The 24,923-nt window shown below is 35.2% G+C and overlaps 1 protein-coding gene across 7 annotated transcripts in view; it reads right to left on the bottom strand.

The window, feature by feature from the left end:
- Positions 1-2,064: 2,064 nt before the first annotated feature.
- The window catches only part of LOC140834037 (uncharacterized), a 47,408-nt gene continuing 24,549 nt past the window's right edge, over positions 2,065-24,923 (bottom strand). The window contains exons 10-21 of one of the 7 annotated variants that reach the window (XM_073198630.1): positions 17,969-18,217; positions 16,791-16,931; positions 16,405-16,716; positions 15,876-16,052; positions 14,777-15,716; positions 14,410-14,630; positions 11,502-11,606; positions 9,092-10,354; positions 7,743-8,399; positions 7,441-7,666; positions 3,261-3,362; positions 2,067-3,161 (exon numbers count right to left, since the gene is read on the bottom strand). In XM_073198630.1, coding sequence (XP_073054731.1) covers positions 2,833-3,161; positions 3,261-3,362; positions 7,441-7,666; positions 7,743-8,399; positions 9,092-10,354; positions 11,502-11,606; positions 14,410-14,630; positions 14,777-15,716; positions 15,876-16,052; positions 16,405-16,716; positions 16,791-16,931; positions 17,969-18,217 — 4,722 coding nt within the window. In that variant the 3' untranslated portion in view covers positions 2,067-2,832. Of the gene's footprint in view, positions 3,363-7,440; positions 7,667-7,742; positions 8,400-9,091; positions 10,355-11,501; positions 11,607-14,409; positions 14,631-14,776; positions 15,717-15,875; positions 16,053-16,404; positions 16,717-16,790; positions 16,932-17,968; positions 18,218-24,923 lie in introns of all 7 variants that reach the window. The other 6 variants (XM_073198626.1, XM_073198628.1, XM_073198625.1 and 3 more) reach the window with 6 other exon arrangements.

Raw genomic sequence — 24,923 nt, 5'->3', positions numbered from 1 at the left:
TTAAGAGTCTTCAAAAGATAATCCAGCTTCTGAAGCTTGAGCTGATCAAGAATGAAGCTTATTTTGTTGATAGCTTCAATCACATTTTTTTGTCTTAGCAGAAGCAAAGACTTGCTTCTCATTTTTCACAATTTTTGCATAAGAACCCGGAGTTCTTAAATATGTGATGGGGTGAAAAACTCTAACATTGAGCCAATCATTAAAGAAAATTATATCCTCACTGGCAAATTTTTCAATTTCATTCAGGTGAAGATCAAAGGCGGTTTGAACAAATGACTTGGCACCAATATCTTTTGATTCTTCAATGAGTTTTTCTTTGCCTTTGTCTGATGAGGCGGGTTGCACGGGTCTAAAAGCAGAAGACCCTGCGAGAGGTTCTCTAATGACAACTCCAGATGAGGGTCTGAAAAGAAGTGGAAGTAGTTGCAGTAGGGATAGTTTCGGGTTTTGAGGAGGGGATAGAGACTGGTTTGGACGAGGTGACTGTTGGAAAAACTTGTGTCAACGGAACAATATCAAGATCAACAATGGCTGCTGTCTTCTTGATACGGATTGTGGTTCTTGGTTTCTTTTTGGTCGGAGTGGTTGGGGGGTGAGGCTTTGGTGGGGCAGCAGATTCTTCAGATATGGTTTTATCTAAATCAGTCAAGGCAACAACTCTTTTCCTCTTGACTTTCTTCTGAGGTTCTTGAACCTCAGTTTGAGCATCACCGATCTCTTTTTTGAGGGCAACAAATTCTGCCACAGTTGGTTTTGGCCTTAAAACGAGTACGTTGTCAGCATCGATCATGGTGAAATACGATCCATCATGTTCCGACGTAAACGAAAAGCCAGCATCCTTCAACATCTTGCTGATTTGAACAACAAAACCAATACCTTTCCTTAAAATCATGTCCTTCATGATTTTGAACAAGAAGCGGCTCCAATCAACTTTAGCTTCAGAAGTGATGCCATCATCACTTGGACCTTTTCTTTGGTCAATATATCGAAAGTGCCAACCTTGACCAGAATTGCCTTTGCAATATCAGCGAGTACTTGGTATTCCATTTTCAGAAACTTCTTGAAACAAGAGGGAGAAAGTTCCATTCCAGAAGCTGAATGTGGTAAGAGCAGTATACATCACCTCTTTAGTAATAACAGAACATTCAAAGTTACCTGAGAATGGAAGAAAGAATGTTAATCTCAGAAGTGCAGCATCGATGGTTATGGATGCATCTCCCTTAGAGTATATGATCTTTCCATCCTCAACGGTTGTCTTTCCATAGAAAGACAGGAGGGTGGTCTTGTAAATGATTGTATGCGCTTCCAGAAATTTTCGAAGACCAAATTTCTCAATGGCCTTGAACAATTTAACAAGGTTTTCATCTTTGATGGTGAGGAGTATTGATACGAAGTTGACTTGATAAGCATTTAGTGTATAAGTTCCAACCATTTTCTGCAAGTGAGAAGGATTTGAGGTAGATTGTGTAGTAGAGAGAAATTCGAGAGAAAGCAGTAGCAAGTATGCAACAATTTGTCATCGTAAAAGTGAAATTAAAGAGAGAAGAGGCGGTTAAATATTAAAATATACAGCCGTTAGTGAAAACATAGGGACACATGTCAATATGTTTATGGTAAGATTTTGAAAAGTTAAAAGATGTGTGTTAAGCCAATGATTTTAAAAATTTTAAAAGTCAATAAAATGCGGGTTATCCAAAGTGGTTACTAAAAATTCAAAAGATGATTTTTCATTTTATGATAATATCTACCGGAAGTGATAAAGTACTGAAATATATCCAGCACTTTGATAAAGCCCAGTAGACACATTATTTTATCGAAAAGACAAATCTCCTTCTGTTTATGACTTGAAGCGGAAATATCAATCACAATTAAACAATGTTCCCCCTAAATCAATGCAAATAAACAAATATTAAATGCGAAGATTAAAGATTAGATGAAATAACAGATGACTGTTAATATTCTTCCAATAGGAACACGCAGGAGGTGAAAAGTCAAGTGACTGATATTTATAAATACCTGCAAAGACACAAACTAAATCATTTTAAACATTTAACAAATGGATAACATAAGCAGTTCACCAGAGTCTGCTTCGGAGTCAGATAAAGCAAGGGAGTTTCAAAGACAACTTGCGACGTCTCGTGAGAAGATGTTTGAAGACATCGTTCTTAATAGGATGAAGACTTGGAACAAACTTCTGGATCTGTAGACTGAATAATCAGTTAGATTATTCTATATTATTATATTTAAGCTGCGGAATCATCCCTTTCACAAACCACAATAATGCGAAGAGAGAGAGATGATTCCAGTAGGTTCTAGTTAGGATTTCTACTGTAAATCTCAGTACTGCTGATATCAAAAATTGTAATGCATTTGATTTTATGAATGAAACAGTTCATTTGGTTAAACTTCTTGTTATCTACTGTTTCTACTTAATGCATAAAAAACAGAAGATAGTAATCAGTAGTTACGATAAATAAATTAAACCAAGAATATAACGAAAATAAGAAAACTTATTCTCAGAAAGATGTTTTGTAAAGATATCTGTTGCTTGTTCATCAGTAGAGACATTCCAGATGAATATCCTTCTTCTGCACATGATCTGTAATAAAATGGTCTCTGATGTCAATGTGCTTCGTTCTGGAATGAAGTACTAGAATGTGTGTAATTGCTATAGCATTGGTATTGTCACAAAATATAGGTGAGGTGATTCAGAGGCTTGAACTTCATAGTCCTTAAGTTGTTGCATCCAAAATAATTGAGAGCTGCAACTTCCAGCAACAAGATATTCTGCTTCTGTGGAAGTTAGAGAAGTTAACCATTGTGGAAGCTGCACTAGGGAAGCTCGTCTAGGCGTCTGTACTTTTGTTTGGGGAGATGTTGATGAAGAGCTGTAGATGTTGGTGAAACAGGTCTAAAAGGTTGAATGTGTGAACCATGAGAATGAGTCTCACCACCAACATGAGGTGGTGCAGCAGATCTGAAAGGGTGAAGGTGCAAAGCTGGAGGAAGAATCTGACCACCGACAAGAGGTGGCACAGTAGGTGTGAAAGATTGAAGGTGTGGAGCTGGAGAATATCTTTCTCTACCAACACGAAGATTAATTGCAGAAGTAATGCCACTTATGTCCGAGGATCTCAAAGAACAGCCTGAGATTTGAGGCCCTGTACGTGGTACAGCTTGTAAGGGTGGTGGAGCTGTTACCTTTTGACTGGCAACAGGGGAAGATAGAGAATTTGGGATTGGTTTCTGTAGCTGCATACCTTGTTGAAATGGAGCTGCAGTCTGTCGGCTGGGAGGTCGGCTGGCTGAATCAGCAGAAGGAAGGGCTGTTGAAGGCAGAGGCATGAAACCAGATGGGAAAGCTGAAATGAAAACATAAAAAACAAAAATGCTCAATGTCAGAGTTGCCTGATATCATGACTAATATACGCACTACAAGGTACAAGATAAAAAATGACCAAACTAGATGATTTATCTTGGTTAAAGTTTCGAAAACGCCCCAAGGTCTGCTAAATCAATTAAAAAAACAAGATTTACTAGAAAGCAGAAAACGAGAAAGTAGTTCGAGTTTTTAACTTGCTACAGGCAATCAATTAGAGAGTTCAAGTGAAAAACTTATCAAACAGATTGAGACGATAACCATGGAGAGATTCCCAATGAATAACTAAATCTCTAGAAAGAATAGATGATCATTATCGATCCCAAAAAATAAAGAACACTTTGGAAGCTTATTTAGACAAAATAACAGAACTTCAGGATGGTTATAAGTTGAGTATGGCATCTGCTACTCCTGAATTGAGCGAATCTGAAGGAATTTGATTTGAGCTTTGATTGCAAACTTGGATTTCAGACAACAATCATTTAGGGTTCATTTCAAATCCATGTCAATCAATATTATATTTGTATAAACTAGGAAAGTACACGTTGCACGGGGCATAATCATGAAATTCAGATATTGTTTAAAATCATTTGAAAACATCATGTTTAAAAGTATTTGTCAATCTAAAAAGATCAAAACACAATATATAAAACAACATCATGATCATAAACATATATGATCACTTGTTTATATAACAAACTTTTCAATCAGCGTGATTACGACATAATGACTACTCTTCAAATCAGAAGAAAAAATTTCATCCAAATAGCATTCATAAAAGAAAAACAAAAAATAAATTAATAGAATAATGGATTTTACCAAGGCCCAAACCACAATGTACTTAGATGGAGCACACAAAATGACAAACCATAATAATAAAAAATCTCTTAATTAACTAAAATTAGCATATTATTGTTAAAATAAAACCATTAAAATTGTTATCAAGTTCAATACAATTGTGCTTTTGCTAACTTTTAACCCTTTGTGGATTTTGTTTACCTTTCTGTGCTTGGTTTTTAGAATTACAAATTATAGATGATTAATTTTGTATCAGAATAGATCTTTGGTTGATTATAACTATTAATTTTATGAGAAATAAAATTCTAAAATAATATCACTTAAATAAATATGTGTGATAAAACATATACGAAAATAAAATAATACATAATAATCAAATAAAAATATCATATGTAAAAGTTTTAATCTCTAACAAATGCTAATAAATTATCAATATAATGCATATTTATTATATAGATTATCTTGGTTCAAAAAAAAAGTAGAAACTAATTTTCAATGTATTTAATTTTCTCATTAATTTCTCTTTGTAAGAATAAAGTTGAAAAAAAATCAAACTAATCAAACTGTACTGCAAATAAAACATTAGAAAAATTTACAAAAGAGCACCTAGAATTCCCCTGCTCTCAACGTCCATTTTCATTGGAAAAACACCATAAGGAAAATGACAGACATATTTTTAAGGACAGTTGTAGAGAAATGTAAGCTTTGGATACTTATTGACACACTAATTAAAAAGCACAATTTTTAAAAATTAAAACTAAAATAAAGTATCATGTAAAGGCATTTTTTAACCCGTGTCGTCAATTAAATAAAAATAATTAAATACGGTTCTTCTCATTCCCCATCTCAATCCCTAAATAAATTTTTCTCGAATAATTTGCAACCAAATTTGAAATTTTCCATCAATTGCCGGACTTAATTTATTTAAGGAGAATTTCAAATTCATATTTTATTAATTTAGTTAAATTAATATAATATTAATTGAGTTATATTCGAAATAAATCCGGTATTGGTATGAATTCAAATCCATTTTCAAAATCATTTAACTAAATCAAATATCTTCCCATAAATTAAATCATCCCATCAGAAAGCAAATCAATAAAATACCCACGCTCCCCACTATTTCCTCAAGACAAATTTTGAGGGGCTGGTAGTGACAACCAATGACCGCATCTACGCTCGGTTGAGTTGCAGTTATTACAATAATGCACAATTAATTAGTAACCATGACTTAGTTAATGTGGTACATGAGTTATATTTAAACTACATTAACAGTTTTGTCATTTGAAATTGAGGTAAAAAGTTCTTAATATATATATAGACATATACTTCCATCAAATATAATATATAATAAGAAAATAGATAGAAAAGAACGAATAAAACAACATAGAAAGATAGAAAACAAAGAATAAAAGTATCAACAAGAAAGAAACAAAATAAAACTCATAAGACCGTCTCACAAAATTTTTCTACATGCAAAAATGTTTCATAAAACAAAAATGTACATTTTGTGCAATAGTCTGCTAGGTTTTAGCATATCCAGTGTTTTTGTTTAAAACGAGCTACAGAAGCAAATATATAGGTACTAAAACAAAATGAGATCATAAAAACTCAATATATCAAACAAGTTATTGTAATAAGACTAAAATAAATAAAATAAATATATATTAATATATAATTTGGAAGAGCTGAGCTCAAAATGATCATCAAAATAAATAATTGGAGACCAATATATCTCCTAATATTGTGAAATCAGCAGAAATGAAAACAAAACATAAGCCATGGATAAATTAAATTAATTAAATCAAGAAAAACAAAGTAACATCAAATAAGTCAAAAACCCACATAATAAGGAAAATTAAATCACGAGGAAACGACTTAATTAAATTTTCTCACGAGAAAATTTTAATAATAATAATTTGAGAAGAATTTAATAAATTATCAATTGTCATAACAATTATATTAATAAATTTTAATAATATAAATAAAATTTGAGGGAGGGTTAACTATATTTTCTCACGGAAAATTCAATGTATTAGTGGGGAAATATTAATTAGCCATTTAAGCTAGTGCATGAAATGATATAAACAACCAAGAAGAAACACATAAAACACCTAGCCCATAAAACAAAACAAATGTATAATATAGAGGACATATAGGAAAATAAATTCAACATTCATATATATAAAGAAATACACAAGTAAGAAAGAAAGAAAAATAATAATTCAATAATTAATAATTCAATAAGTAATACATAATAATTTGAGGAAAATGATTACAGTAAAGCAATGTAGAACAGAGAATGTGAAAAAAAAAGAAGAAATTCATGTATTCAATGTCTATTAATGCCCAAATATTAATATTTAGTCATTAGTCATTTAAGATAGACAATTAGGCATAGTTTGGTACATGAGATAAGAGAGGGATTGATAAATAATCCTCCTTATCCCATGTTTGGTACCTTTTTAAAAAGCTCATGATAATATCATGGGTCCTTGATAAATAATTTTTTAGAAGGATAAAATATCCCTAATAGAAGGTGTGATAATTTTAATTTAATGATAAAATACACTACAAATGACTTAATTACCCTCAATTTATAAATGATTTTTTTTATAAATCTATGCTAGTAGGTAGAAATTAAAATCAAATAAATATTTTATTTATTTTTATATATTATATAATATGATAATTATATAAATGAATTCGAGATAATTATATAAATAATTTTTATAAATCTCAATAAAATTATTAGTATCACTCGATTAACCTTAAAAATTGATATTTGACTTGAATCAAAAAATCAAGAGCTCAATTATCATATTATATAATATATAAAATTAGGTAAAAAAAAAAATAAATCATGCAAGTACTATCAGCACATGAACAAATAAAAAATATGAACTCAAGCAACAACTTTGAAATTATAAAATTTATTATGATAAGGTTAATTTTGTCATTACAATCTAATATATGAATTTAATCACTCTTATTAAAATCATACCAAACATTAAATATAATATCATACATCTTATTTATCCTTAACTTATCCTTATATTATATATCATATGTTTATCCTATCATGTGTACCAAACTATACCTTAAATTACAAGTTAACCCATAAAAGAAAAATTCACTTCATGTAAATTCATCCAAACAAACCAAATAGATTTCAAATACCTCAATCAAATGCAACTAAAGAAAATTCCGAATTCAAATAATCATTGCACTTCTGAAAGGGTTTGGTAAATTTAAAAAAATACCTTGCTGCGATCCAGGATGCCTAGAAGCCTTGAGATCCACATATTTTGATCTGAAAGCCTCGGCCAATTTTTTATTCATGAGAACTATGTTCCAGTTCTTTTCAACATCATTCTTCTTCAATCTGAATTCTGCTTCAGCATCCTTGATTTTCGCTTCATATTTAGACCGTATTTGAGCAATAATTTCCTCCATCTCCTTCTCACAGTCTGATCTAAGCTGTGACATCTGCAAGAAAGAACGTTCTATTACTTCCACGTATAAAACACAAGGAAAATGATCAAAAAGAAATTGAGACACAGACAACATCCTCATGGGTTTTTTCCAACTGTTCCGCTTCTTTGCGTAGTCTTTCTACTTCATCTTCAAGTGGTTCCCCAAGAGAAGATGGATTTGAATTCCAAGAAGCTACTTGCTGAATAGGATGGACAAGAAGGTTTCTAGGACCATGAAGACGACTAGAATCTAGTCTCAACTGAACCGCTTGATTTGGAAGTTCAGCTGTATTGACCACTGCTCCGGCAATAGCTGTGTTATTTGGGGATTTGGCAAACATCTCAATACTTTGGTCACTGTTAATTCTACTTGATGGTCCTAGATCCAGGTGACCGTCATGTAGTTGGGAAGGTTCACAACTTTGAGAAATAAATACATCAAATAGCTCTTCGGTCTCCCCAGCCTCAGCACTTTGAGAGGGGCTTCTTTTTTTATTCTGGATTGGATATTCCGTTCCACTCAGATGAGACTGATCGCAGCTGAGAGACGCATCAACCACTATATCATGTAGCAGCTCGTGGTTACCAGTTGTTGATTCTTCATGATTGGACTGAAAGACCTTAGCAGTGTCAACGAGTTTCAAGTTTGCTACATCAATCGGTGAAGTACTTGGAAGTTCAACAGCTGGTTCTCGGTCTTGCACTTCTGTAGACACCAAATGTCGGTGAATTTCGTCTTCTGGTACCTGATCACATATTTACCCATCAATCTGCAGTGTCACATTACACATACTCAAGAAAATCCACAGGTGTAACATCAAAGTCAAGGATTACGTATAGGTGGATAATTCCAGATAAATTTAGTTACCGACTTCAAAATAATATCATATGAGACACTAGTTCAGGAAGCACAATATAACAAAAATCTTTTGTTACCGCTTCGCCCCCACGGTAAAGGTCGGTTAGCTTTGCTTTTAAAGTACCGTTTCACTTAATTGGTTTTTTTTTCATGTGGCCAACCAACATCCTTGTGGTTCAGTTAGCTCCCTTGTTGGTCATTTCTTATAAATATTTATCACAGAAAACACACTTTTTCTTATTTGAGTGATTGCCTTGGTTGGCTATAGAGGATCTGTTGTCAAGAGTGCCTCTCTAGGCCAAGTGGTGGTTTGTTCAAGTTTCCCAACTCATAGTTCCTATTTCCTTGAGTTTCTATTTTCATTTTGGATTGTAAGTTTCACATCAATTTTTTTTTACTCTAGCATCTTAGAAATAATAATCATCCCCTCTCTATACGGTATTTCAATATAATATTAATAGGTTAGAGTCTGCCTAAATCTCCCATTGCTTGGCGATGTTCTTTTTTTTGCTTTCCAAATAAGAGGACTGAAAGATATTCACGGAACAAGACATTATACAAAAGGCAGAAAATGTGTACTTTAACAAGGGAAAAGGCACATACATGATTTAGCAACAAGCCACTATCAGTCATGTCATCTGGTCTATCTATCTGGTTCACTACAGAATCTGGCAAGCCAGTTAAGTCTCCTTCAGTAGACGCATTACGCAAAACCACATCATCGACATGTCTAACAACTTTGTCAGAAACATTTCTGAGAACCTCATTCGACGCCTCTTTATTCTGCTCTTGTAGTTGAATTATACAAGATACTAATTCTCCAGGAACAGGAAGGTTGGCAGAACCTGTTTCCCTGGTGGCATCATTGGAATGAATTAAGTGGTTAAGCTGCTTGTCTGCAACAGGTGGTAATCTTTCCAAGGACATTATCCCCACTTCATTGTCAGAATCAACAGATTCTAAATTACACAGGGTTGCTGAAGGATCATTACAGCCTAATGTCACAGCTCGTGCACTAGTAGATGGATCAGATGGTGACACATAATTCCGTTGAGAGCATCCAGCATCACCAATAGATTGGGAACCAAGATTTTGTGGTCCTTTCATGATCCTGAGTTCACTGGAGCAGGCAATTGCTTCAGCTAGCCAGTTAGCTTCCTTTTGACTCTCCTCTTCCCAAGCGGCTAGATGCCTTGCCTTCAGATCTTTAAGCTGCATGTCCTTTAAAAGAGCGTGCTCTTCCATTTTCCTTGCGAAGTTATCATCCAAAATCTTGAGCTTGAAAATTGCTACAGAGCCTTGATCATGTATAGAATGTATAACAGCCGACTCCAACTTGTGATTTTCCTCCAACTTTACCCTTTGCTCATCCAAAGTTCTCTTCAACTCCCGCACTTCCTCCTCCTGCTTTCGATTAAGTTTCTTCATCAATTTCTCACATTTTTTCTTCATTTTATGTTGTATTTCATTTCCAGCAGCTTTAACCATCCGTTCTAGTTTCTCGTCCAAGGAAATTTGGGCTGCATGATGCTCTTCATTAAATAACTCTTCTTCAATATCTATTTTCACCTTTTTTAGTTTACAAGATGATGAATTGAGCGGCAGCCCCTCACTAATATTGGATGGTTCTATGTTGATCACTTCATCAGCTAGCAAGCAATTTTTTCTAGAGTCATTAGCGTTCTCTGAACGCTGCAAATACATCCATATCAGAGAATGCATCTTTGAATAAACTGAGTTCACTTGCTCTTCTGTGCATTCATAATTCAAATGTTGTTTTGCTAGGAGGAAAGAATGCTTCCTGTCCACTTTCTGCTGGGAGATCAAGGCAGCAACCCAACACTTGCAAACAAAAGAGTTCTCCAACTTTTCAAGGTGTGCATTATTGTGTAAGACAGTAGATAAGAATGCATTTACTTAAGTGAGGATCTAATCAGAGAAGCTCATATTCGGTATATCCACATATTTATGCACACTGATGAAAAATTGGAGGACAATGAAGAAAAAACAGTACATCGTCTACTCTTGGGATATCATCACCTGTCATGTGTCAAACTAAAGAGTGCAAGAGATGATAGGAAAAACTAAAAGAGGGCACACATGTCGCACAAAAGGGTTCCCAAACTAGAATTACTATTGAGCAAGAGACATTTAAATAGAATTTGGTAAACAAATATGACAATTTTTTTTTCATTTATGAGATGCCAGATCTCAATATGTTCCGGTATTATGCTATCTGGGCCAGTTACATATGTCACCAGTAAATGTCATTTTAATACGCATACCTTCCTCTCTACCGATGCCATACAGATATAATTCATTTACTTTCATTGAAAACAAAATATAAATCATCGGTACTTAAATTGAGATTTAGAAAATAACTGCAATCAATCACTATTTGAGAGTGTTAGGCACACCACGCATATTAGAAGAAAAGAAGAAACCCCAGATTTTTAAAGACAAATGAATACGATATATTAAAACAGATGGAAAAACCAACGAGAGAGCACACATGAATAGCAACTAGATATACATTTTATCATTTACATACCGCTACCAAAAATTTATTAGATCCCTCATTAATAAAATTTCGAGGCTTCCACGAAAACAACATTACAATGAGCTATCAGCTATAAATAATTTTATACTTGTTTGTTTCTCTTGTTTGAGGCCATTTGTAAATACATGATATTTTAATCCTTTACAGCGAAGAAGTTGGAGAAAGTTGTTAATTATAACTAGCTTGACAAAAACTCATAATGGTATGTCAGTATCTATATCACACCATGTACCACACAATATTTTACAGTAATTCCAGACACGCATATTGCCATCTTCAGACCAAAATTGTGTGTTTATTGGCATAGGTACACTTTTCCATTCAATTAAAAAGAGCAGATTCCAGATTCCAAAGAAAAAGCAAGAAATCAACAAAAGCAACATCGAGTAAAACCATTAATTCAGTCCTGTGTATGGTAAATGTACTGACCAGAGATAATTGGAAAGCCTGCATGATTGCTGGTGAGTCACTTCTGGCATCGTGATTGTTGATGACATATTCCAGAAATTTTGTTGCTGTTCCCTTGACATCATCCTGCATAGGACGCAAGGTGGAGCCATTAAATACTAATGGCTACGCAGATGATATCATAAATTACAAGAAAATAATGTCATTTTGATAATTCCAGTTCATCAAGACGATTAAATCCCTTTAAACTCCGGAAGTTGAAAATTAGGTTATGTTTCAATTTGTTTTCCATGGCTTCGGAACTATTTTTTCTAGAAAATATGTTTAACTTTAATGTCTAAATAACAAATAACATGTTCAGCTTTTATAACATAATGCATTATTAGATTTTCATTTAGATACAATTTGATGTACCAACATCATAATCAGGATATTAGTTGTCTTATTCATTTTAATTGATTGCCTCATCGATTGTACAGCTGACTGTAACAGATTGTATGTGCTTTGCATAAACACCCCATTGAGATATATGAAAACTGATTCATCCAATTTATCGAATTTGGTACCAGAAACCAAGGAAAAAGATATTCCGCTACTGACTTCATCATTCATCCTCTTACTTCCTACACCATGCCTGAAAACACATATGTGAACATTTCTAACAGCGAGAAAGCATCCATAGTGATGGTTCACAAGACTTCCTTTCCAACAAATTCGATCAAATTGGATGGTGCCAAACATCTTGTTTGGTTTCAAATGTTTGATGCATATTGCTTGTGGAAGGAAGAAGAGATATATGACAGGAAGGCTGCACCCAATGAGAATGATCATGTTATGACCAGTATGAGGCTAATGATATGCCAATCAAGTCTCGGCTCATCACACTTCCAGCTTTATAAATGCATATTTCTCTCATCAACTTAAAAAACTATTGAATGTTGACCAACCAAACTTCAGTCTACACTATAGACGGTCCAGAGAATAGCTCCCATTGAAACTTAGATTTGAAGTTGTCTTCACCAAAATCCTTTCGATATGCAACATGTCATCTCCTTTAAAAAAAACTATTGTGGTTGCATGATGGAGTTCAAGGACGCACCAATGTGGTTTGGGGAAAATGTTTGTAAGACAAGATGGACCACGTGCAACCCGACCGTGAAAGTATTGTTACATTTGTCCTCGTGATCTTCACCGTGTGATGAATTCCATGGTGAAATAATTGACATAAAATCAAAGTCCAGCAAAAGCACAACTATGAATCAGAGTTTCGGTTACTCAACGCCTCAACAATCATCATCGACCTCAACACATGCTTCAACTCAGCAGCTTAATCACCACCACCCTGATAACAACACCACGATGGGCGTCTTCATCCAAAAATATGTTGTTGTTTCGGTTGTATATGCTCTCTCATTGCAATTGTGCTCCTTGAAGTTCTTTTCGTAGTACTGATGACACCAGTAAAGTCATTCATAAAAAAAATTAAGGATCCAATATATTTTACCACTCCAGATTTAAGCCTCCTCGAATTTGGTTTTTTTTCTCCTCCCTCAACTCGATCAAACTCAGTCTCATACACATGTGAAGATAGATCATATTAAGAACATCATATTCTTCGTTGAAGGCACGTACATCTTGTGCTGGGGAGCTTGATATTGTAGTGACATAGATTGAGGATTAATTTCTTCATATTTTTTCGAAAGACTCCGAGGTATATCCTCCAAACTACATCTACTGAAAATTGAGATCACAAACAGTTGACCATTGCAATTGCAGATACCCAAAAATGCAAGAATGGAGAAGACCCAACCCCATATTCCATTCTACAACGACGAGGGATCTTCTTGTTTAATCAACAATTATCAAGTAAGATAAAACCTGCAAGTGTTGATGCAAGCTTCTAAAATTTATGCTCTTCAAGAATTTACCTTCCTAACCTTTGGATTTTCAAAACGAAGACGAATTCAAGGGTCTTGAATGGTTTTTCTTCGGAGTACAACAGAGATTTTATGCTCTTCAGAGCAGACGGCTTCAAAACGAACATGGCTTCAAGAGTTTCGATTTTATGCTCTTCAATTATTTTCTTCCAAGGGTTATGATTTTCACAGACAAGGCTTCAAGCTTTCAACATGTTTTCTCTCGGAGAAGTCAGAAGAGATAAAAATGAAAATCAAAATGAAAAAAGAAGAAGAGATGATGAAGTCACGTGATCCATTGGAGGTTAAATGAGTAAATTGGTATGTTTAGATAGTTAAAACATATCATACGGCCATGTAAGGGATTTTTCCTGGCCAGGGATTGAGAAGGAAAAATCCCTGATATGTGTGAAGGATGAACCTCAAACGTAGCTAAATCTCCTTAGAACTAATTAATCATCAAGGATAGAGAGAGAAAAAAACCGTCAAAGAAAAAAATTCGTACTAGGATACATATAAAGTTCTCTCTCTTACACAAACAGACAGTTAAATGTTTACAGGGCCTAGACGTCTAGAAATGATGAGTAATGGTTCCACTGGCCTTTTAGTTTTAGCAAGAACAACAAACATAGATTTTCATTTGGACGGTACCTAATCAAGACTACACTGATACACCAATTTCTGAAAATCTCTTCCACCCCCCCACCCTCCCCCCAACACACACACACATGCATCGGTTGGCACTGAGAGACGGTCTTAAACTTTTTGTTATGAGGGAAGGAGCTTTCTTGCTCAGTGAGTCTGGATGGGTGCGGGTTAGTATGTTGCAGAAATAGTGATGAATGGATGTGACTAGTTATGTGTCCCATTAGAACCCACAAGCAACGGACTATTTCCACAGTTGATTGTCAACTGTAATAGTAAACATGGACATTAAAACAAAAGAGCACCTAAATTAACATTCTCCACTCTTGCAATATTTCCATGAAAGAGATGGGAGAAAAGAACAGTACCGAAATTCTAAGAAGTTGGCATATTCTAGTCACTTCTCCTTGCAGAAAACTATGGAGGCGCTTCTGCTTATGGAGCAACAAAAATCTCTCCTCTGATTCGAAAGTGTCAACCCCAGCAGGAAAAGAGCTCTGTCCAAACATGCAATTTGGATTATTATTTGTAGTGGAATTATCTGTTGGCAAAGTCTGAATTTGGTTACTGGCCACAGTATTATAAGTCGCTGCATCACCAAACAAAAAAGTCAGTGTGAAAATTCTGAAAAACAATATCCATGTAGAAGGGACTACAAAATTCAGAGAACTGAGAGAACGATGATCAAAATGTATATATTACGAAACATTGGGTAATGAAGGATGTAACGGTTACCTGCCTTGTAACCAGCAATTTGAGTTATTGGATACTCTGACAGGTCACCTTGAGCAGAGGATGGATCCACTTTATCATTCACCGCCTGTTTCCGTTTATTACTATCATCACTATTCTCACAACCAAACGTCCCAGGTGGCTCCACCAAGCATTGAACACTCTTCCGGTTCTGTGGACATGGGCCCTTCAAATGCTTCCACTGTGGATTTTTTACATCCAACAGGTTTCTCCAAAATATGTAAGGTTCTACCCCATCCATCAACTGAATTTTTGCTTCACCAAAATTCAGAGAGTTCGATTTATAGTATCCATCATGCAAAGTAACTTTTGAGATGAGAGGGTTGATATAAAAAATTTCACAATTATCAGATACTATAGCATGAAACTCCATCATGACCTCATTCAAAAGCAGTTGTCCGGACAAACCTCGTAAGTCAATACTGCTGCTTACAGCATGATACTCATCCAATTTGCTAAACAGATAGGAGGCACCCCACATGAGAAAAGTGTCATATGTGACCCGACCTGTCAAGCTTAAATTTTGCAAACTAGTATCAAAATTTGGTTTTTGCTTCGCAAGGACAAGGGCTCTTTCTTCAACTGTACATGATGAATATAACCGAAAAACTTTGATCTGCTCAACTTTTGAATCAATTGATATCTTCTGAAGCGCTCTCAAATCATTTGCTGGATTCCAGTCACAATCATATATGATGATAAGATCCAAGGATGAGAGTTTGATGGAAGAAGAACAAGCTCGATTTTCTAAAAGAAAAACAAATTGCCCGGTTTCCCTCTTGTTGAACCGATCCATCGCAGATTGCTTTCTGGAACGGGTAACTCTTGCATCAACTCGTTCGTAAGTATTTTCACCAAATCTTTGGCGTAAAAAATCATCCAATATATCTCCAATTGTTGCCCCTTCTGGGCCAACAATCATCTGAAAGCATCAATGATAATCAAAACCAAGAACTAAGTGTTTTTAATAAAGAAAATGATACACATCCAAACAAAAACCCCAAAAACAAGCTAAAAATGAGGTAGAAAAATGAAACTGAATCTGTTCATTCTCGAAGAACATGTTATTTGTTAGAGATACCTGATAAAGTATCACTACTCGTAACCCTCGAATCTTGATCTCGGAAAGCATCGAGTCGAGAACATGTAATTTCCCACTTGCTTTTATCCCGATTTCTAAAATCTCTGCAACAGGATGCTGCTCAGCAAACAGAGCTTTTTGGATAGAGGTGTCCACAAGATATGGATGATCACAACACTGTAATGGAAAATAATCAAATTTTAAACTTGATTTATCACAAAAAATTTATACATATAAAGAATATGTGTAACATAAAGTTCGAAGTTGCTTGTCCATGCATCTCATGTGCTAAAACTGCCACAATTTATTTTACACAAGTTCCAATGACGTATTAAAAGTGGCAATAGCTGAACAAATGTTGTTCAACTAATTGAAATGGAACTCGTTGTTCGTGATACAGTGGTCATGAGCATTTACTTCAAAATACAGATGTGCTTGGCAATGCTCAAATGAGAATAATATGGCATATAATAGATTAACAAGATAATATATATGAGAACGTAATTGATAAGAAAACAACCAAGTAAACCTTTTGGACAGTAAGAAGAATGTCGCGGAGGGCCCCAACCAAGTCACTTCTTGAACTAGAGCGCAGAGCATTAGAGTTAAGAAGTGCATCACAATACTGCTCAAGCTGGTAGTTTGATATTTGAACTGGGACCCAATATTCAACAAATTTGGAGACTTTGGAAGTGCTCTCAATTGAAGTACAACACAACAATTTCTCCAGTTTACAAGAACCGACGTCTTTGTTAAAGTTCAAGCACCTTACTTTGTCAAAATCATTATGAGAATCAAGCCATGGCAACAGATTAAGGTACTCGGATTTCATATCCTGAGGCTTAAAAATAGGATTGTTTTAAAACAAATGGAAACTGCTATACCAAAATTACCAAACCAAGATGCGAAAAGTACCTCTTTTCTATCAATGATCAAGAAAACCCTCAAATCGGAAGAAAGAGTTTTGATTGGTTCGAGAGTTTTTGGTACCACAGAGTGCTGGTAGTCATCAATTACAATTGCTTTCCATCTTATGCATTTTAACATATCTAGATCCTGTATGTTGATTTGAAAGACAAAAGAACGTAAATCAATGAAACATGTAACTGAACCATAGGGTCACTTAGTCCCTCATTCTTATTCAACTTCCAATCACAAAATATTTTTCTACAATCATTAATTTTTTCAGTGTTCTAAATGGCGGTTGAGGCGGCCGCCTAGGCCCGCACCGCCTATGCATGAGGCGGGTGTTTTAGGCGGCCCAAGCTATACGACGTTGGGGAGGCGGGTGGGGCGGCGAGTAGGCGGACAGTCAAGATTTTTAAGTTGTAATCAACAATTTTAAAAACCAATTCAATAATTTTAAAAACTTAGTCAACAATTTTAAAAACCTAGTCAAAATCAACTAATTTTAAATATCAAAACCTTAGCACACCTCATTTTCTTTATTTTATTTTTGGTTTTTACTCTCAAGTCTCAACCACCACACATAATCTGCCGCCCGCTGCCCGCCGCCGCCAACATTCAGAATATTTAGGTTAAACATTGAATATTTATTATTTATCATACTTTTTATAATATTTCAAATTTTGTGATTTCAAAAATCAATTTTTTTTCCTATTATTAATTTATTACTGATTTATTGTTGAAGATTAATTTGATGATGAATCTTTATTAATTGCATATTATCTAGATGATATTATATTGTATGAAGCTTCTTTGTACTTAAACATTATTTAATTGCACATATTACATAAAAAAATGACGACTATTTGTGATTATATTGCATGATTATCTATAAAAATTACTTAAAAAAATTCAACCGCCTGGGCACCACCTAGGCAGCCGAGAGGGTAGGCTGTCACCGACCGCCCCGCCACTGCCTCCCGCCATTTACAACCTTGATTTTTTTAGATAGAGTATTCAAGCATGAAAATAACTGCCATCACATAAGAACACAGTTTCTGCTAATGGTTGGGATTTGATTAGGAAGACAATAAAAATCATGTGAAAATTTACATTTATAGATTCGGCAATCAACCAGGTGGAAAACTCTAGACATCTGATCAGAAAAACTGAAATCAAGTTCATACCTCAAGAACAGCTTGTGAGGAAGAAAGAAGTACTTGGAACATCACATAACCTCCTTCATCAAATTCTGATGCTCTAATACCCTTCCTGATTTCTTTGTTTCCACCATAAATAGCAACATCAACTGATGGTGCCAACCGTGCAAACTCGGCTTCCCATAGAGAAAATGATTCAGATGAAGCAATAATGAGGAAAGGCTGACATGTTGCTGTCATAGACTGGATAAAGAGTATCAAAGTGATTGCTCGATCCTGCATGATTACAGATTTATATCCATCACAAAGAACTAAAATTTTAGGATCGGTGAAGACTTCACCAACACAAACACAAAGATGATCCACGTACCACATTCCAGAGATGTAGCCTGAAAATGAATGCTAAGATATGTAAAAGGTATGAAGATGCAACACATACATTATCAAGAACAAAGATGGATTAAATTTACCCGGAGTCCAGCAATTTAAACAGAAAAATAAATAGTGAGAAATCTTAAAGGCGTGATAAAGCTTCAACAGATGATATTTGCAGTCAGGGCAATGTTGAAAGTGTGTTATAGTCAGAAATATATCATCATAACTGTGAAATAGTTAGTGGTGTAGACCTTGAGAAGATAATGGGGCATTCATCACATGTAAATAATTTCTGAATAAAAAACATCACCTGAAAATTATCATCAGACCAAAATAAAAGAAGGTGTTTAAAAACGGAAAGAGATGTCTGTCATTAATTTTCTGAACTTAAATTATAGCCCAATTATAAAGAAAATTAAATGTTATCCAATAAATAGAAAACTTCGATGAACCCTATTAGAAAGTGCCAAAAAACTCTCACTAATAAAAGAACTTGTGTAAATCCTTGAACATATAATATATTTACACACTGACATTTAGTGATTAATTTGATCTACTTACTAAAATTAAATTTGCTGATTATTATCTTTTGATTTGTAGTTATCTTTTCCTTATCTAGTTGTTGGTATTCTAGCTGCATAAATGTTTGTACAATTCTCTTTGCAAGTGAGAAATAAAATTTCATCTCATGAATTTCTTCATGGAATCAGAGAGGGACCTCAAAGGCTTTTGACTCTAATAAAAGGGGGCTCACGAGGATCGAACTCCCAACCACCCCATATCTGTGGAAAGTGGTTCACATCTAGTCACAACACACAAATTAAATGGGTAAAACTAGCTTCAATTGTCACAACCACCCCGTACAGTGTACGACAATTGGCAGGAAGCTCGTAAATTTTCTGTTTGTAACTCCTCCCAGCTCCATGATTATCATATCTGTCGCGTTCCTCGGAAGTATCCAATGAAACCCCAACTCTATCAAGACTTTTGTCCAAATATCTCTTGCGAAAGAGCAATGTACCAGCAAGTGGTCTTGATTTCTTCTTGTCTCTGACATAACACGCACCACTGAGGACACAACATACATAGGGGCCACCTTCTTTGAACGGAATCACAAGTGGGGAGTTTCCCCAGAGCCACAATCCACGCGAAAACCCGTACTTTATGAGGGATCGGTACTTTCCAGATTCTTTCAAAGTAAGGAAAATAAGGAACAGATGAAAACGAAAAGAATGAATTGTAAAATGATCGAACTGAGAACACTCCTGACTGGTCTCCCAACCAGACTCTAAAATCCCCACACCCTCTCTAGTCTAACCGAATCTAGAACCCCTAAAAGGTTAGTGAACTCACCCACTTCGACCTCATTTAACTCTCTTCTAAAACGAATGTCCCAATGAAGGATATGATTGGGTCCCTCAGAATGTGATGCCAGAAAGCTGTTAACCGGTTTGTTTGGAGTTGTGCAAATCCTATAAAGTGAAGGAAAACTCTCTGAAAATGTCTCCTCTCCCTCCCGAACATCTTCCCAAAATCGAATGATATTACCCTCTCTTAACACCGCCCCAACCAAAGGAAGAAAAGCCGGGTAAGATCGAGAGATAAATTTTCACAGGCTTCTGAAAGTTGTGTTCCTTGCCAAACCCGCATCCCACCCATTTCCTTGAGTACCATAAATGCTTGTTATCACTTTTTTCCATAACGATCTCCTTCCAACGACCCTCTCCACCACCATTTCCCCAACAATGCTCGATTTCTTAAATCTATATTCCCCACACCCAATCCACCCATGTCCTTAGGTTTAGTAACCTATTTCCGGCCGACGATATGACAATGCTTATCCCCATCTGCACAATCCCATAAAAAATCCCTCATCAACTTCTCAACCTTTCTTGGCACTTTAAATAAAGACATGTAATATGATGGCAAAGCGCTCAACACTGACTGTATCAAAACCAATCTTCCCCCTCTTGAGAGGAAGGTTTTTTCCATGAAGCTAGTTTCCTTGCCATTTTTTATAAGACCGATTCCCAAAAGTCTATCTTCGATGGATCACCACCCATTGGGACCCCTAGGTACTTTATTGGCAATATATCTTTTTTACATCCAATTTTCTGTGCCAAAGCATCAACTTCATCATCCGGATAGTTGATTCCCAAAACCAGCATTTTTTCCAAGTTTATTTTCAATCCCGATTGAAGACCGAAGTATTTAAGTATATCCACTAATGCGACTCATACCTCTTCGACTGAACCAAAAATAGAGTATCGTCCGCAAACTGATTATGCGCTATCTCCAATTTCCTTCTCCCAACTTCGAGTCCTTTTACTTCATTCAATCCCTTGGCCTTATCACCATTCTACCCAAAACATCAACTACTAAATTAAACAGGAAAGGGGATAATGGATCCCCCTGTCGAAGTCCTCGCTCCCCCTTGAATTTTCCCCTCGGCCTTCCATTAATGAAAATCGAAAAAGACACACTTGAAACACATCCCCTAATCCACCCCCTCCATCTTTCCCAGACCCTTTCATATTCAAGACATAATCCAGAAATCTCCAATCAACATTGTCATATGCTTTTTCCAAATCAACTTTGAGAATCCATCCTTTTTTATGTTTCCTTCGATAGTCTTCCACCACCTCATTCGCAATTAGGCAACAATCCAGAATCTCTCCCCCCTTAATAAAAGCACATCGTGTCTCCTTGACAGTTCTATCCAAGACTTTCTTAATTCTGTTAGTCAACATTTTTGCCACTATCTTGTACAAACTCGTCGTGAGACTAATTGGTCTGAAATCCTTCACCTTAATCGCGTCCTGTTTCTTTGGAATTAGGCAGATATATGTTTCGTTTGTGATGCCATTAACTACCCCCCTTTCATAAAATTCCTCGAACACTCTCATCAAGTCTGCCTTAACCGTTTCCCAATTACATCTTAGGAGTAAACTTGACCCAAAAGTTGTTGAGTGCATATTTGTTGGGTACTCATCTCACCAAAAAAGATACAAGTGTTATATTCACAACACTCAAAAGTTAACCTTACTAAAAGTCTGAAATTTCTAATGAAACAGCCTCACATGAAATTCAATCTTGGAACACTGACACATTCATACAAAATACTATAGTGTCATTCCTAAATCCAGTTCCAGCCTGAATCATCTCAACCAATTTCAAGTCATCAACCAGCGCCTAGTGACTCTTTGCAGCCTCAACCAACTGCAGAGCTTCGAGTCTATTCGAGAAGAAAAGGAAATCAAGAAGAAAAAGGACTTGAGACATTGAATCATTGTCATGAATCCAATCCAACTCCAGAGCCTATCAATTCACCAGGTAACACGTCCTAGTTCTCCTATCAATGCATTAGATGATGATGAACCTCTTGCTTTAGGAAAAGGGAAGAGATCATGCACCGATCATCCTATTCAAAAGTTTGTTTCATACAATGCTCTATCACCAAAATATCATGCATTTGTCAGTAATCTGACAGCATAAAGATTCCAAAGTTTTTTCATGAAGCTCTCAAGAACCAGAATGAAAACCTGTTGTTTGGGAGGAAATCCAAGCATTGGAAAAGGCCAGTACTTGGGAAACATCAAAATTACCAGCTACAAAACAACCAGTGGGATGCAAGTGGATTTTTACAGGGGCAGAATGTTGATGTCAATGTTGCAAAAGGATTCACTCAATCATATGGCATATACTAGGAAACATTAGCTCCAGTTGCCAAACTTAACACTATAAGAGTGTTGTATTCTCTTGCCTTGAATCTTGACTGACCATTGTATCAACTAAATGTAAAGAATTCTTTTCTGAATGCTTATCTCGAGGAGGAAGTTTACATGGAGATACCTCATGGATTTGATAATCTCACAAATTCCAACAGTGTTTGCAAAAACTCAAAATCTTTATATGGTCTTAATCACCAAGGGCTTGTGTGATGTCTCGAAAATTAGAAGTCCACATGAACCACGTGAGTGCAAGTTATTAAATTTCTTATGTATTTTATTAAATGATTTTAATGCATGTTTATTTCATTAGATTGTGTTTTAATTCATAATTTAAGAATTTGCATTATTTTATGTCTAGTGGATATACGTTAAAAAGGTTTTCTTGAGTTTATGTTACAGGCGAATATTCGATGCGGGATCGAGGAAAATATCGGCAACGATTCTGGCAATTTTAAAATATGGTATTTATTTTATTTAAGAAAAGGATGGAGTATTTTAAATAATTTAATTAATTTTAGTAATTTAAGAGCCTAATTAAATTATTTAAATGATTAATTGATTTTAAATTTTTAGAGTTGTAGCATTTGTGCATCTTATTTAAATTTAAAATTTATAGTGGGTTAATATGGGTTTTATTTTAAAGTAGTATGTTAAATATTTTTTTTAAATATATTTTAATCATGTTCCACTCATATACACACATGTTACAAATTCTTTTATATATATATATATATATATATCAAATCATGCAAGCACACACACTTTGACTCACACACACACACACACACACTCACATATTTACACACACATATACACGTACACATATGCACACAAAACAAAAACACAACACATTATTTTCTATTCAACTTTTTGACTAAATAGATGGGAAGCTTTGAAAGAACTCTTTTGCATCAATCTTTTCTCCATTTCTTCCTCCCTCATTTCCCTCCATCACGTAGCTTTTCTCTGGAAATTCCAGCAGCAATTTAGTAAGTTTTATTCAAAGAAAATCGAGCCACGTTCGTCCAGGATCGTCTATCGCTCCGTCTCCGCTTCGGTATCGTCGTTACGGTATTTTTAAAATATCAAAAGGCACGTATATTCTGTTCTTGCTGCATCGATCATGTCATAGTATGTGTTGCGTTGTTTTTATGCGTAAAATCCATGTATGATGTGTAGTAGTTTGAGCGGTTATTTGATTAGATCGATTTTGGAGAAAAAATTTTAGATCTAAATCACGTTTTTCTGTTCTTCTTAAAACTGCGAATTTTCGGTCAAGATTTTGAGAAAACTTTCAACGGCAAAATTGTAGAACTTTTCGATACCTTCGATTTGATATAAAATTCGAAACATTTGGATAAAAATTGAGTGAGTTATGACCGTTTTTGTGGAACTGCTCAAAATGCATTTTCTGAAAATTATGTTAGTGATATGTTCTTGAAGTTATTTGTTGCAGGCTTCGTTGAGCATCACCGGGCTTGTGTTACTGCATTTAGATATGTTATGGGATGTGTTTAAGTGTTATTTGGTGGTTCGTTTGGGTCGGGATTGGCTTGAAATGTAATAGAAGTCGTAGGAAGCGAAACGATGTCGAAATATGAGTTATTGTTGTATTGAAGTTGCTTGTGGATGCTTGGGGACGTTTGGGGTGTTTGTACGAATTTGAATCAAGGTAATAGCATCCTAGGATGAGTCTTGAGGTGTTGGTTCATTGTTCTTAGGCTTGGGTTGGAAGAAAGAATCATTAAGTTAGTGAATTTCCACGTCCAGAGGCTACACGGACCTCTTTCCGGACCCCGACACGGAGTCCGTGTCCCTTTTCTTTCAAAAATGCGAAATTTCAGAGTCTACCCGGACTCGTACACGGACCCCTACATGGGGTCCGTGTAACCACTATTAAAAAAAAAATTTAAATTTTTTTTTTTTTTTTTTTTTTTTTTTAGGATTTGCTTCGGAGTTCTATATCATGGTTTAGTACAATGGTTAAAATTTATTTATGTAAAAACATAGGATTTATTTTGGGGTTTTATGTCATGGTTTAGTACGATGATTAAACGAGGTCAAGTCCGGAGCGAACTAGAATGTCATAAGCTACTTATTCACTTTGGTGGTGAGCTCAAGTACCTACATCTAAGACATGCAAGTTAAGTATTTTAAATTCATGTTAATATGTGCAGTAGCGGCCCAAGTGAGATCCAACGAATCCCTCAACGCCAAGTAAGTATGATGACGTGCAAAGAAAATATTTTAAGTTTTTGGAGGTATGCTAAATGTCTTGTGACCAAATTATGTTAGGATTGGAAAGCGTTAAATTATGAACGGGGACCAATCCGCCCGTTAAATTATGAACGGGTTAGATCGAGGTTGGAAAGCGTTAAATTATGAACGGGGACCAACCAGCCCGTTAAATTATGAACGGGGATCTTATGTATGTGGCAGTGGATACGTCCCTGTCAGCCCAGTACTGTGGTTTGTCTGATCAGATATTTATTATGTTAAGGGTCACTTGCTTTGAAACATCCTCTACGAAAATGATGAAGTTACGTATGTTCAAGTATGCAGTATGTTTATGAAAGTTTATGATGATGGCACGTCAGAGTATGTATGTACGTATGTTCAAAGTCATTATGCAAAGTTCAAAGTTATTATGCAAAGTTCAAGCTATTATTCAAGTTCAAGTTTCAAAGTATATATGTTCAAGTTTTAAGGTTATTATGAAAGTTTTAAATTTATTATGCAAGTTTCAAGTTTATTATGCAAGTTTAAGTTTCAAGTTATGTATGTTCTATTTTTAAGTTGCATGCGATTTTATTATGTAGTACTCGTTATTCCAGTTTATACGTGTTGAGTCTTTAGACTCACTAGACTTGATCGAT

The sequence above is a fragment of the Primulina eburnea genome, chromosome 6, assembly GCF_022965805.1.
Source record: "Primulina eburnea isolate SZY01 chromosome 6, ASM2296580v1, whole genome shotgun sequence".
In the NCBI taxonomy this organism is placed as follows: Eukaryota; Viridiplantae; Streptophyta; class Magnoliopsida; order Lamiales; family Gesneriaceae; genus Primulina; species Primulina eburnea.
The sequence above is the reverse complement of the archived record's forward strand: the minus strand, read 5'-3'. Positions and strand labels throughout refer to the sequence as shown.